The sequence below is a fragment of the Balaenoptera physalus genome, assembly GCF_965194825.1.
Source record: "Balaenoptera physalus genome assembly, chromosome: 15".
In the NCBI taxonomy this organism is placed as follows: domain Eukaryota; kingdom Metazoa; phylum Chordata; class Mammalia; order Artiodactyla; family Balaenopteridae; genus Balaenoptera; species Balaenoptera physalus.
Window position 1 is genome coordinate 6,299,106 of NC_138894.1, and position 15,419 is coordinate 6,314,524.

Consider the following 15,419-nt stretch of genomic DNA (forward strand, 5'->3'; position numbering starts at 1 on the left):
GGTGAGGTGGAGGAGGGGGTGATGGGGCAAGATGATGGAAACCTTGGTGGCATCACCTTGTTGCTTACTCAGCAAATTGATGCAGGAAAACCAGGGAGGAATACACGTATAAGAACAATCTGCCTACAATACATGAAGCAGTGCCTTGTTTAAAACCAAATGCTTGTTAAGAGGGAGCCAACCGCCATGCATGTCCCTGAGTTGGTGTGATAAAAAATAATAGCCAGCATGCCTGGAGTTCTCACTGCACGCTGAACACTCACTATACTAAAAGCTTAATGGGAATTTTCCAGTGACCCTATGAGCTAAGTAATACCGTCATCCCAATTTTACAGAAATTAGGCACAGAGATGACCAGAATCTTTCCCGGAGCCACATACTGGACTTGGCCAAACAAGCCAGTTCTGTTTCGGAGAAAGAGCCCTGGGTTTCCTACCAACTGGACATGAGCCCAGTCTCCTCATAGGTAACATATTGGTTCTCTCCTGTTCCTCTCAGCTCCATGAGTTGAAAATTCAAAAGGTAAGAATAAAAGAAAAGAGATTGGGAAGAGACAGACCTGGGCACCCATGTCCGGTCTGTCATGGCCAGGCACGATGCCCTTGTGCAATTTCTTGTACTCCCTTTGCCTTATTTTCTTCATCTGTGAAATGTGACTATTAATTCAGCCTCACAGTAAAATCTAAGGATTTAATAAAATAATAAATGCACAAGTGACCCCATAGAGGGCCTGGATATAGTGGCTGCGTCTCTCTTACTGCTGTGATGCTGGCCACGAGACTTCAACTGGGGATACTAGTTATTATTTGAAAGCTACTGGGGTTTTGTCTCTTCTCCCTTTGCCCACCATTAAGGAAGTTCTCATGACTGGAGTCATAACCTAAAATATTCAGCGAGAGGGAGAAATAAGTGGACAAGAGACCTGGGGGGTCAGGTTCATTGCTCTTTCGATGGTTGCATCTCTGGAGCGTCTCCTCTTTAGTGAGAGGCAGCTCTTTTCGTGGGATAAAGATCTGCAAAGTTGTCACACGTAACCCACTAATCACAGGTCTCTGTCTGGATGACTCAGACTTTCTGCTGAAAGAGCCCGCTTGTGACGGCTGCCCTCGGGAAGGCTCCCTCCTCAATGAAAGGGTGAGTCCAAGGCCCTTGGCTCAAAAGACAACTGCACTGCATTAAATACCAGTTGCTCTCAAACTGCTTTCTAAATCCGGCCCCGAGCTTCTCCAGTTTCACGCAGGGAAGCAGAAGTGCCCCAGCACACACTTAATATCACTGTGCTGTGGGTGACCCCAGGGTGACCCCAGGGTGACCCCGAGTGACGTGTGGGCACCTCCATCCCCACCCCGGAGCCAGCACTGCAGCAGCTTCACCACGTGGAGGTCACAGCAGTGCCCTCAGGCAGATACTCTGGTCAGCTGAAAATTACAATTTTATTTGGAAATGATCATTTCAAAAAAAAGTCCAAGTGGAAACAATTAAACTTTGGGAAAGTCAAACAAATGCAGTTAGCAAAGAAACCCCAGGCCGTGATTGGCTCTAGATGTAAAGTCTAGAGAAAATTCAGGCTGAATGAGTCTCAAGTTCAGAGGCAGCACCACAGAGGGAACAGAGCCACATGTTCTCGTGGGTCGTTAACAAAGACTGTGTCTCGGCAGCAACGTCTGTAGGTTGTATCAAGAAAGAGCTTGGTCTGTGAAAATTAAGTGAGGTGATATTGTCATTGCTAAATTTCTCTAATGATTTAGGAAGGGAAAGTTGCATAATTATCTCGGAACGGGCTGCCAGAAGGTGGCCTTGATGTTGGCACAGATGAACACCCTCAATGGCATTGCTTTCGTGCGGTTACAGTCAGCAAGGGACCCCAGAGAACTTGGATATGAGTAGAATGAGCTGCTCTCTGGATAAACTGTGAAACGGAGGCATCGTGGCTCAGAGGGGTGCCTTAGGAGGTGGAATCGGTTCCCAGCCAAGGGGACTTACTCCACTGTAACAAAACCCAAAGTAAGAAAGCACCTGAAGAAAGAATGGGTGGAGACAAATCTAGCCCAGTCCTTTCCCAGACGTAGCATCGTTTTAGATCAAGATATATCAGCTCTCGCCACCTAAAGGCCATGAACAAGTAGTTCCCAAACATCAGCCATCCTCTGAGGTGCTGGTTAAAAATACAGATTCCCAGGCTCTGGTCCCAGAGAGTGGGGGTCAGTGGTCCTGGGTTGAGGTTTGGCCATCTGAATGCTCACCAAGCCCACCCGGGGGATTCTGAGGCACGTGGCTTGAGGGCCACACACTGAGAAATGAGATACTAAATGGGATGGCAGGCTGGCGTTCAGGCTCCCCTGGCAAGCGGCAGACAACTTGGCTTTCTGAGATGCTCGCCCAGCAGAGAAGGACAGGCAGGTCTGATGAGTCTAGTATCTCACTCAATAGTTAGAGATTCTCATTATGAATAAGTAACCTGGCTTCTGACTTCAAGTGTGGGTCTCCTCCACTTGGTGAATCCACCCCGGATATCTTGGATTATTTTCAAATGCTTTCTCCCCCAGTACTATCCATCTCGGCATAAAGTCCTCATGATAAAATATTGTGTGCCACGATGAACAACAAGGTCCTACTATTGATATATAGCACAGGGAACGATAGTCAATATCTTGGGATAAACCATAATGGAAAAGAATTTAAAAAACAATGTATATATGTGTATTACTAGGTCACTTTGCTGTACAGCAGAAACTAACACAACGTAAATCAACTGTACTCCAGTAAAATAAATAAATTAAAATTTAGAAAAGAAAAAATAAAGAAAATTATGAATAACAACACTAAAAAAATTGTGTGCCAGGTGAATTAAATAATTAACTGTAAAAGGGAGAAAAATTAAAGAACAAAACAAAACGTGTGCGCGTGTTCTTTGGTTAGGCACAATCTCGGAAAGCAAAATGTGAAACCCAGGGCAATAAAAGAATACGTTAGTAGGTTTGACTACATACACATTTAAAACTTTTACATATAGAAGACACATGACTTAAAAAAATTTAAGTGACAGAATGGGAGAAAATATTTGCTTTTTATGTAACATTCAAGTTTAGATAATTTAAAGTTTATCTAAAGCTTAAAGTTTAGATAATCTAATGAGTTTCTACAAATCAATTAAAAAAGAAATAAAACAGCAACTGGTCTCAGAGAAAAATTGACAAGAAGCAATATTAGCATACAATAATTGGGACGTACTGATAAAAAATTACTCACTGTTTATAGGAAATTCAAATTTAACTGGTATCCTGTATTTTTTTTAAGTCTGGCAACCCTGAAAGGACACGAATTTCCAATTCCTAGCGGAAGAAACGCTAACGATCCACAATCTTTGAAAAGATGCTTTAATATCATCATGCGGATTATAGCAAACACGTGTCATCCTTTTTTGCTCATTAGATGGGAAAACATTAAGAAAGCAATGCCCCTTGTTGACAGTGATACAAGGAAATATGCAGTTCATACACTGTGTATGGAAATGCAAGCCCATAAAGATTTCTGGAAAATCTTGGCAGCTGTATACATAAAAACTAAAATTAAGGTTTAATATATTTGGTAAAATGAGAAGGGTCCTGAATGGCTCTACTGCAAGTTACCCCTGCAATCTGACCCCATGGTAAGGTCCCCCAGCCCAATAACCCTCCTTACCAAGGGACCAGGCACAGTACTTGTAAATCCCTGTGTACTGGGGATCAGTTCCCTGACAGCCTGTGGAATTACTCAGAAGACTTTGATGGGCTTCCCTGGTGGTGCAGTGGTTAAGAATCCACCTGCCAATGCAGGGGACACGGGTTCGAGCCCTGGTCTGGGAAGATTCCATATGCCGCGGAGCAACAAAGCGCGTGCGCCACAACTACTGAGCCTGCGCTCTAGAACCCGCAGGTTACAACTACTGAGCCCGCGTGCCTAGAGCCGTGCTCCGCAACAAGAGAAGCCACTGCAATGAGAAGCACGTGCACTGCAACGAAGAGTAGCCCCCGCTCACCGCAACTAGAGAAAGCCCGCGCGCAGCAACGAAGACTCAATGCAGCCAAAAATAAATAAATAAAATAAATAAAAATTTTAAAAAGGGATTAAAAAAAAGACTTTGAAAAAGAATAGATACATATATATACATAACTGAATCACTTTGCTGTACATCTGAAACTAATACAACATTGTTAATCAACTAGGCTCCAATATAAAATAAACATTAAAAAAAAGGAGAGCAGGGGACCTCGTCTCATTCATCATCATTGCCACCCAAGCAGTTAGCACTGTGCCCAAAACACAATAGGTACCAAATGAAAGTTTGTTAAATAAAAAAAATAATAAGCCAATCACATCATCCCCTAGGAACCAGGAGGTACCCCATCCTTCTACTAGTTCCTCCCGCAGTCCCTGAGAGCTCACTCTGTTCCCCAGTGCAGCACCCATGTGGCCCTGCATGGTGTGCGGTGGCCCCCTACCCCGGGCTGTGAGTATAGGTGACAAACACACTTGTCATTAGTCTCATCTGTTTAGCGTTGGTGTCACTCCATAACCTTCTGGTGGGAATCCCTCCTTCATCATTTGAATGAAGAGGAGGTGATTCTAGCAGCATCTCTCAAATTTTTAAGTATACCTACTTTTTAACCCAGAAATTTCACTTCCAAGAATATATCCTATACAAAGACTCACAAGTGCGAAAAGAGATGCACGCAGAAACAAGAATACTTATCGCAACACTGTTTTTTAAAGTGAAAAATTGACAACCCCCTGAATATTCATCCATCAAGAACTGGTTAAATAAATCTTTATAAACGAAATCTATGAAATACTCTGCAACAGTGGAAAAGACCTAGAAAGAAGTCCAAGACTTGTTACATCTAAGCAGTACATATGATTTAATGCCACCCACTTTATGTAGAATGATGTATCAATACATCTATATCTGTGTACGTATATGCATGTGTCCATGATAAAAATGGGGAGGGAAATGCAAACTGGACGCAAGGGGGAGGGAAGAGGGTCAGGCGGAGGCTTTTGTGTTTTATGCTGTATGATTTTGTACTATTTAAGTCTTTTACACTGAAAATGCATTCTAGTATTACTTATGTGACGTGATATAAATGTAAGAATAAGAAAAGTACATCAAAGTTTATATAAAATCACATAGACTAACTCCTGGTGGAGGTTTGCAATAATATAAGGAAACTGGGCAATGCAGCAGCCAATCTGGAATATTTCAGCACCTCTAGCCAAAGACATCTCTGGGCCTTAATGCTCTGCGCTGATCTGGCCTGTAAACGCTTCTCGGCCTCTCTCTGGAAGGACTCCTAAGCAAAGCTGCTCTATCACATTCTCCTTGGGAGTCACGCAATTGAGACTGATATACAAGCCAATGCATGTGTGCAAATCCTCCGTCATCTCTCTCCCTACCCCTATCTTTTATTTAACTTCATCATCTAAAACAGAGCTTAAAAAAAAGCATATAAAGGGAAGGAGGGTGAGGTCCCATGACTAAGAGTAAATAAAAGTACAAGTACTGCTTGTCCTAGTGTGAAAACCCAGAAGAGCCTTTAGCCACGGTTTCTGCTTGCTCAGTGAAACACCGAATTCACTAAAGAATCACACTTCCTCTCTCCTGCTTCTCCTTTAAAGAAGCCAGTGGATGGCAAACAGCGTAGTGAGCAAGCGTGGGCGCCGTGCAGATCCCAAGGACAGTGGCCAGACCTGGGGCCACACTGCCCTGGCCCATCCCTGTCCTGCTGAGTCCCAGGCCTGCCCGGCCTTCTCCACCCCCAGGCCCCTTGTCTCCCTGGGGACGGTGGGGGGCCGCATCTCACCACGCTGATGCCGTCATTGAGGAGGGCCTCCCCGAAGATCATCATGTACAGCTGCTCATTCACCCGCGCCTCTTCGAACACGGCCAGCACGGCCACGGGGTCCACGGCCGAGATCAGGCTCCCGAACAGCAGGTTCTGAAGCAGGTTGACGTCGCTCAGGCCAAAGGCCTGGACCTGGCAGATGAGGTAGAGCGAGAGGCCAATGCCGAAGGCATTGATCAGGGCCCCCAGCCCTGCCCACCACAGGATGGAGCCGATGTTCTCGAAGAAGGGCCGGGTGGGCATGAAGTACCCGCCCTCCAGGACGATGGGCGGAAGGAGGTACAGGAAGTAGATGCTCGAATCCATGACCGGAGGCGACTTGTGGTCAGTGCCGAAGATGATGGCGCCCACCAGGGCCCCGACGAGGACGAGCAGGCAGCTCTCAGGCATGAGGCCCGGCAGCCGGTGGTAGACGTGGAAGCCTGCGGAGAGTAGAGAACCACGTTTAGATGTTGGCAGAGAACCCAGCTCTGGCCCCCAGGACACCAGGGGAGGGGTGTGCAAGAGGCCTTGCAAAGCCACGCAGATGGCGGCATCTCCGGGCCCAGCCTCAGCGCCCATCTGTAGCAGCAGCTGCAAGTGCGGCTGCGGCTTGACGTGATGAAGTGCTTCCCATGCTCAGTGCAGGTTCCCGCATCTTCTCAGCCAGCCGTGCCCTCCTGCTTCCTCCTTCCTGTTTTCCCCATCCCGAGGGATTTGAGCGGTGGAACTCTTCTGCTCTCATGCAAAACCCACCTTTGAAGCTCCTGAGTCTATCACAGTGACCTAAACCCCAGCTGCTTCCAAACTTACCTTACCTCACTTCCTTCTCCACCACAAACAAATGAATAAAAATGAAAAGTCTGTATTTTGTTTCCTTTATTTAACCAATGGCATTGCCACCCAGTCAGCCACTTGAGAGGAAATCAAATTGCATTCTTATGGGGACCCCATCACCTCTGCCCCTTCGTGCAATTGGCAACCTATTTCATCAGTTACGTCTCCCACTGGCTGCCCCGGAAGTCCGTCTCCTCCTGTTCACTCCTGCAGCCGCTGCCTTCACTGAGGACCTCCCCGCTTCTCGTCCTACTTACTGCGGTGTCTTCCTGATCTCCTCCCTCTCCCTCCCCGTCCCGGTCTATTCCACATCCTGCTGTCAGATGACTATTCTACACCATGTTAATCTGATTGTTCAATTCCCCACCTAAGACTCTGAAGGCACACAAAGCGTCTCACGGAATTTAAACTGAGAATATTTGTTAAGCATCCCTGTGAAAGAACAACCCACTGTAAGTCCTGTGAGGTGGAGGACCAAACATGTTTTCTATAATTCCAACTATTGATGAAATTTTAGAAACGTTCTTAACAAATAAGAAGATAAAGACAATATAATGTATAAGTATACAGAGAAGTGTATATTGAATATATCAACAAATATGACAAGAGATCCAGGCACAGCAGGCCACCTGGGGCTCTCCCCGAGTCCGTATCCCACACACCCTGCACTGTCTTCATGCATCTTACATTATAGCCAAGCTCACGCCTTTTCATCCAGGAGGCCTCCTTTCTTGTCTTTATGTATTATTATTATTGTTGCAGGCATTGTTCTTCTCTCCACCCTATTTTGGTCCTGCTCAATCCTTGAGGTTAAGCTTTTCCCAATCTCTTCCCAAGGAAATAATATGTCCTCCTTTGCATTACTGTAACATTTTATCTGTACCTGTTTAACAACGATCCCTTTCTACCATTTTTGGTCCATGACTTTTCTCCCCTACTAAGCTCTAAGCTCCTCAAACTCAGGCAGAATGGCACACATCTTTATATCTCCCCAAAACACTTAGCAAGATGCCTTGTCCATAACAGCATGTCTAATTGCTAAAAGAATCTTAAGTGTATAAATGAATGAATGAACAGGTCAGCTGTTCATCAGAGAAGCTCTTGCATGGGAAGGAGAAGTTGAACAGGTTTTGGAGAATGAGTGGGACTTACATAGTTGGACAACAGAGGGAAGGCATTTTAGGAGGGGAGAACTCCAGGAGAAAGAGGGGGAGAGACAGGGATGGCCCAGCCAGATATTTTTGACATTCACTGAGGAGATTCATCTGGCCAGAGCAAATTTTAATTGGGAAGAGTACTGATTTTTTAAAAACAATTTTATTGGAGTATAGTTGCTTTACAATGTTGTGTTAGTTTCTGCTGTACAGCAAAGTGAATCAGCTATATGTATACATATATCGCCTCTTTTTTCGATTTCCTTCCCATTTAGGTCACCACAGAGCATTAAGTAGAGTTCCCTGTGCTATACAGTAGGTTCTCATTAGTTATCTATTTTATACATAATAACAATAGGGTATATATGTCAATCCCAATCTCCCAATTCCTACCACCCCCCCTTCCCCCTTGGTATCCGTACGTTTTTACTCTATGTCTGTGTCTTTATTTCTGTTTTGTAAGTAAGATCATCTATACCAATTTTTTCAGATTCCACATATATGCATTAATATATGATATTTGTTTTTCTCTTGCTGACTTACTTCGCTCTGTATGAGAGACTCTAGGTCCATCCATATCTCTACAAATGACCCGATTTCATTCCTTTTTATGGCTGAGTAATATTCCATTGCATATATGTACCACATCTTCTTTATGCATTCCTCTGTTGATGGATATTTAGGTTGTTTCCATGTCCTGGCTATTGGAAGTGTACTGATTTTAAGCCAAGCAATGGAGGGTCAGAAATTCAAGGCTAAGGAGGTAGGCTCCCTCCCATAGGCCTTGGGGCCATGGAATGTCTCCTTAGGAAGTTTTAGGTTCAGCCATCCAAAGAACACGTGGGTTTCCCTGACCACAGCTTTGAACTTCTCCATCCACCATCAGCAGGCAGGTTAATACAATGGAGTATCAAGAGACATTATTCCAAACCACTCAGCCCACTGGCTTCAAGACCAGCTTAAGGCCTCCTTCTAAAGTCCTACTCTCTCCATTTCCTAATAACAGCTTCCTTCTTCTCCTCTCTCCTCCTCCTTCTTCGGTTAGTGCTTATTTTAACCACACTTAACTTTTTAAATATGTAAAGTAGGCGGAAGAGCCCATAGTGTGATTTTCTCAGGCCCTGTGTCTCCCCAGTCTGGTCCTGCTTCCAGGGATCTAGTTTCCTGAAATGGATCCAATGTCACCTGCCTGAAGCCGAGTTGCATCTACACAGTGATAGCAGGAAGAGGGTTTAACCTGTAAGCAGGGCCCTTTAAGGGAAATGCTACGTGAATTTCACATTTCAAAATTCTTCTCCCCTTCCATAATGGACAATAGAGTCAGTCACTTTGAGGTTCTAGTTTCCTGGCCTGAAACTTAAAAGGCTACGAATAACAAAGTCCAGCCTGAAAGTCAAAGATGGCCCTGTCGGAGCACCTATAAGGCAGTGCTAGATTCACCCATCTTCCCCCTTGAGGCTGGGGACCACAATCTTTCCTACACCTTGCCTGGGTGCTCAATAAATGTGTCTTGATGGAATGACGGAATAAATGAATGCTAGTGATTATTAACTATATTTTGATTCAAGATTTATAGTATAGAATCTAAAAAAGCGGTATGGTTTCCTTAAGTGTTAAAGTTTTATGTCATTATTATTATTTTTCTGCCCCAGGTGAACAAGCTACCATATATAAAGCTACAAGACCAGTACTTGGATCACAATATATATTCAGTAAATTTGACCTTCTTTTCATGTACAATATAAAAATAATCTGAATTCTTAAAGACCAGCAAATATGAAATTGTGCTTGAATAAGCATGATCCAACTGATAACCTACTTCAGTTATTTTCTTTTTCTAAAGTATGTTGAGTTGCATCCACATGAAAATCAAGAAGATTTAAACAGCAATTCTATGAACAATAGCGTCCTTACAGGACTCTGAACTTGTAGATGTAGTCTGGGCACACACAACACCTCTTAAGGATAATCTGTATATTATGCTAATATAAAACATATACTTTGTTCCTTGAGAGGTTCACTGATATAGAATAGAAGCCTCTTTCCATTAGAAAATTCTTATTTGTACCAAAAAGAGATCTCAGAAATAATTTCACAGATGAATGAACTGAGATGAAGAAAGACAGAGCTAGTCAGTGGAATCAGCTAGTTTCCTGATTCCAGGCCAACTTCACCCATTACTGTGAAAAGGAAGGGAGTGGGCGGGGTCAGAATCTCTGGCATTTTGACAAAGGAAAACTCAAGATCACATAAGACCAACTTGAACATTCTCAGTATCCACGTGGTTGCATGAAAGGTGTTAGACCCCTAGCTTTGAACTGAGAATATCATCCCTTTGGAAACCTATTTTTACTTGAGCCCTTCTCAGAAATAATGTGCAACCCTCTGTGTCATTTAGTCATTTGATAAACTGCACAAGAGCTCTTCAAACTAAGAATTTCATTCTATCTTCACATCTTATGAGCTCAAAATGAGCGGCAGTTATGATGGGCACCTAATGAATATGCCAGCAGCCCCCAACATCCATGGGCAGGGAGTTAGATGAAAAGACAGAGCCCAGCATCCTGATGCCAAGGAGTTAACTGCCCGATTTCATGGCTCACCCCATATTTCACAGCTGTTCCAGAGGAAACATATAAACAAGCACTAACATGATTCATAGGGTCTATTTCAATGAGGCAATCTTATCTACTCAAATAACAAAGTTCATAACTAAAGCAAAGGAGACATTATGCTTGACAATTGAGATATTCGTATCAGTTTTCCACTCTGGAATAAGCTGTTTCTAAGGAGACAAGGGGGTGAACTTGGAGAGTAAATGGTCACAGAGTGGAAACCATCACTTTGGATTGGGCACAAAGAATCCTGGTTAGAATTTCATCTATTAACTTGAATCCTCTTTATGTCACAGAGGAAACCAGGGGTGCTCTACTGTCTCCATTCGACTCAGGTGTAAACAAAGATTTTACTGACAGGTACCATCTCTGTTCCACCATATCCCATCACTGAGTGATAGGAGTTGCTTCGGGTTGCCTTGTTTCTTGCTTTCTGTCAACTTGCAAGGAGCACATGCCACTTTTAAAGAATAAACAATGGGCGTCGTTGATGAAGCCCATGGTTCCATGGCCAAGAATGAAAGAAGCACATTTTACAGAAGAATCATTATATGTTCCTGAAATTTCCAATGGGTGTCATTCCAAGCTCGACATACTTTACTCTGTATTTCTTAAAGCATAGAACTCGAGATTTTTATATGCCAAATAATGTCACATGGCTGTCACCCTGAAAGGAGAGGAAATCAAAACAACCGAGAGCCCAAAAGTAGGCTCTTAAATTTCAAAACACAACCTGAAGTATTAAATGGCTTGACAAAAATCAGTTATGACTTTCCCTTGACTCAGGAATAGAATTTTTTATGTAATAGAAGCAAGAGTTAAAATCCAGTTAATTCACCATCTACAAGGCATTTTCACACACCTTATCTCATGTGGAAAACAACTCCCCAAACCAGGTAGATGTTTGGGACCTTACCTATTTTTGCAAGGGATGCTAGGAGTATCCAGAGGGTGACCTCGTAAGGAATTTGCACATAATCGTAATCCAGTGCGAAAACAGATACCGTCCCAGCTGGCTCAGAGCCGGCAGCAGCAAACCGAACATTAAGCTCATGCTGGGCAGAGGAATTTGTGGATTCACTCAAATCAGAAGATGCTCCACCACACCTGAGGGCCACTAGCAAGAACAACCAATTCCAAGGACCGAAAGGCACAAGCATCTGAAAACCCATGCTGCGGGCTTCTCTTACTGTGTGTGCCCTTGGGTGCTGCACTTCTGAAGTGAGGAGGGTTTCCAGAGAGCGGCAACATCCACCTGGGTCACAGGTGAAATACGCACAGTCCGTGGGTCATTCCGGGAAGAGTCCGAGCACGTCATCGAGTTCTGGGTATAGATATTTTCAAATCACCTTTAAAGTATTTGTGTTCAGGCAACTCAGCCTCTGGCCCCAATGCATCTAGTCATTCAATAGAGTTGAGAAAGCCCAGGGAACTACCTGTGCGACCTTCATCCGATCGTGATTTGAAGAGCAATTTGTGAAGCAAAAATACTTCTTCATTCAAAGCTGTTTCCTCACCTCACTGCACACTGGTTTCACTTTGTGAGTGGAAATTAAAAAGGGCACCTCGGTGCTCATTCCAGATGTCACTAGAGCCCTTCTAACCAGGAAGAGAATCCTTCCCTCTTTTCCAGATCCTAGGAAAGGAGCTACCTGTTCTGCACCCACTCCTTCTCTCCTCCCCCTGCTAGCTCACTTGTTTTGAATGGCCGAGGCTGCAGGTAGCTCTTGAACGACACTTAATTATTTGCTCAGATTTGACTTTTGTAATGAAATGCTTTCCCTGAGTTCTCTGGGGGTTACACTGCTGACACCTAGTGGGCGACCACAATACTACACCTTAGCCGGTTCAAGGATGAATGACCGTGTAATTCTCATCCAAACCAGGGCACTTCTGAAAGTACAGGAGACCTATTAATAATCATGCCAGACCACAGCTGGAAACCAGAACAGTGCTGGAAAACTGTGCCATGTGGTCACTGTAAAAGAGGAAGGAGGAGGAGGAGGCAGCATAGAATATGTCCGGACAGTAATTCAAAACACGAAACTCTAGCACTCCATAAACTTTACACAGTATTAAAAAAAAAGAACAAGCAGAGGAACAAGCTCCATGAAATACCTCTAAAAACCAGTTTTGAAAAATTCTGTGGCACATCCAAACTTTTCATTTTAGAGAATCGTGTTATTACGGCCTATTTGTTCAAAAGAAGCAGTATAACAGACTGTTTATGGAAGAATTTTGAGGTGTACGCCATGAATCTATTCCTATTTCCTCTACATCTGGCCAGATGACTGTAGCCAAGTCACTTATCTTTCAAAGCATCCTTGTCTAAAAAGAGGGAACGGAATAATATGTATCTCATCGAGTGGCTAGGATCATTAAATGAGATAAAGCAAGTAAAGTATCTGGCATATAACTGATGCTTAATAAATGTTAGTTTTTATTATTAATCACATCTATTATTCTATCTGAGGATAAGAATTCTGTTGCAGTGATGAACAATGCTCAACAGAGAATGAGAATTATTATTCATAATCCATAGACTATCTCAACACCTATTCCATATCAAACTGCAGGGTGATTTGCATCTTTTTTCGTCATTCATATTAGTGCATGTAGATGGTTCCCACTTCAGCCCCACACTCGGCGAAGATCACTGGAAAATTGAGGTGGAAAATGTTGAGGAAAGCTAGCTTCTAGATGTAACTTCTTAGTAAGGCAATAGAATTAAAAGCTCACATTTGGATTTTTTTTCTTCTCTTTCCTTCACAGTTTGCCTCTAAAATTGACCAGATCCAGTCACTAAAATGAGACTATCAGGTGAACCACAAGATGATGGCTATATTGGGTCAATTTTTTTTTTCAGAAAAGGTTACATGAATAGCCTTGTAATGGACAACTTCTTTATAATAGATATTTTATCTTTTTATTTGAATTTTATTTTATGTTTCTTCTAAAAAGAAATGAGAGAGAGAGAGTTTCCCATGGTGCTCTGTGGAAAGACAAAAACTAAGCATCAGGAAGCCTCTGTCCTCAGACATTAATTATCTGACTGAATTTGAGAAAGTCACTTTACCTGTTTAAGCCTCAATATTTTCATCTCTACAATGAAGATGCTATACCAGGTATCCTTTTCCTGCTCTAAATTTCTGAATCTTTGTGAATACATGACAACATGTTTTAATCAATTGATAGCTGATGGTGTCAGAGAAGTGATGCCAATATAGGGAGGGTAATAGAAGAAAAACTAGAATTCTGTGGCATCCTGCTATCTTCTTCCAGGATGAGGTTTTCTCGTCAACCTGGTCAACTCTTGGTATCACTTCCACCCATGCAGTAGTACTTTCACACAGCTGCCTGAATATTCTTTCTAAAGTGCCTTCTTAATCCAGGTTCCCTACAAAACAGTGTAAGACAAAGATTACATGAATTCTGTAAACCAAAGGCAGCAAGAGTAAGAAAAAAAGGGAAGCAAGGGAAAAGCACTTTCAGAATGACAGCATGAGAGCCCTAGATGCTCTCCCTAGTGGAAAAACCATCACTGGTGAGAATTGTTAAAAATTAAAAAAACCAAAAATCAAAAACAACCATTCAGTCTCTGGAAATGGTACTGAGAGCATACAGCAATTGAAGACAATCTTCTAAATATTGGTAAAACCTGCAGGAGTCTGTGTCCTGGACTGTTTCCTTCTCCTACTTCCCAGCTCAGTGTGAGGAAAACTCTACTCTGGGTGGGCACAGCCAAGAGGATGGGGCTCCCTTGTAACCCCAGCTCCCTGTCCAGGGCTACAGTTTCTACCCAGAAAATCAGGCTGTCAGTATTTGTCATCAACCCCCCTTCCCCGCCCCAAGCAATGTGTTGCACAAGCTCTATTGCAGGCAAATATGACTGAGAGATCTCCTCTTCTAGAAGCCCCTACTCACAGGCTTGCAATTCTACCCCAGGCATGGCAGGCCAAGAATAATGGGCCCCAAACCCTCTCACCCTGGCTTCCTCATAGGGCTGAGTTTCTGTGCAAAGGGAGACAAGCCAAGAAGAGTAGGAGCTACTGCCCCTGTTCAGCACCCCATTCATAAAGCAGGGGTGTCTCTCTAAAAGAAGCAGGTTGTTGTTCCTGTATCCCTTTTCAGAGCAGTGGAATAGAGGTTCTGTTAAAGTGGGAGGCAGCCCATAGAACAGAGAACTCCATAAGTATCACTAAGGGAACTTGCTTCATTTGGAACAGAGTGTAGGGAAGTTCAAGCCTAAGGGCACTGTCAAAAACAATGGACATTTAGATAGTGAGCAAGTAGGAAGAGCTGGTTGCTCCATGATATCTATACACAAAAGGGTAGACCAGTTAGCAGTTTAAAAGAAGAACTATGGAAAGAAATGGCCGTGAAGAGCCATTGTGGGGTCAGAGAAGTGTCAAAGACTGGCCTCAAAGTTTACTCTTGTGAAAATTACCCTGCACTTTAACTGAATCAGACTGTGGAGCAATTTCTGACCCAAGGCATGTAGAAAACAGTAGACCATTCAGCTAGCAATTACTGGGTGTGGAGTGGTATCAACAGAGACAGCAGACCAGATAGAAGCTTAACTGGGAGATCAGTGAGAGTAAAAGAGAACCCTGGTTTCACTGTCATCCTGGGTGATAGAGGAAGAGGTCAAGGGGATTATGAGAATGCCCAAGGCTCTACTGGCTGAGGGCAACATTAATGTCTGCATAGGGAAATAGACTTTACTGAAATAGTTCATCCAAGATGCTAAACAAATAAATAAGCAGATAATCAAACAACAACAAAACCTGGACGTAGGGGAGGGGGAGAATCAGTATCAAGAATTACTACAAAGTTATTTAAAATGTCCAGTTTTTAACAACAATAATAAAAATGAGACTCTATGCAGTCTACAGAAGATACAGTTTTAGATTCAAAGATACAAGTAGATTGAATGTAAAAGGATTAAAACT

At 43.3% G+C, this 15,419-nt stretch overlaps 1 protein-coding gene across 2 annotated transcripts in view; it reads right to left on the reverse strand.

Annotated features, from left to right (window-relative positions):
* The window catches only part of SLC9A4 (solute carrier family 9 member A4), a 62,775-nt gene extending 50,543 nt beyond the window's left edge, over nucleotides 1–12,232 (reverse strand). Inside the window, exons 1-2 of one of the 2 annotated variants that reach the window (XM_082426357.1) lie at nucleotides 11,904–12,232; nucleotides 5,841–6,304 (exon numbers count right to left, since the gene is read on the reverse strand). In XM_082426357.1, coding sequence (XP_082282483.1) covers nucleotides 5,841–6,272 — 432 coding nt within the window. In that variant the 5' untranslated portion in view covers nucleotides 6,273–6,304; nucleotides 11,904–12,232. Of the gene's footprint in view, nucleotides 1–5,840; nucleotides 6,305–11,383 lie in introns of both variants that reach the window. The other variant, XM_082426356.1, reaches the window with a different exon arrangement.
* Nucleotides 12,233–15,419: the final 3,187 nt, after the last annotated feature.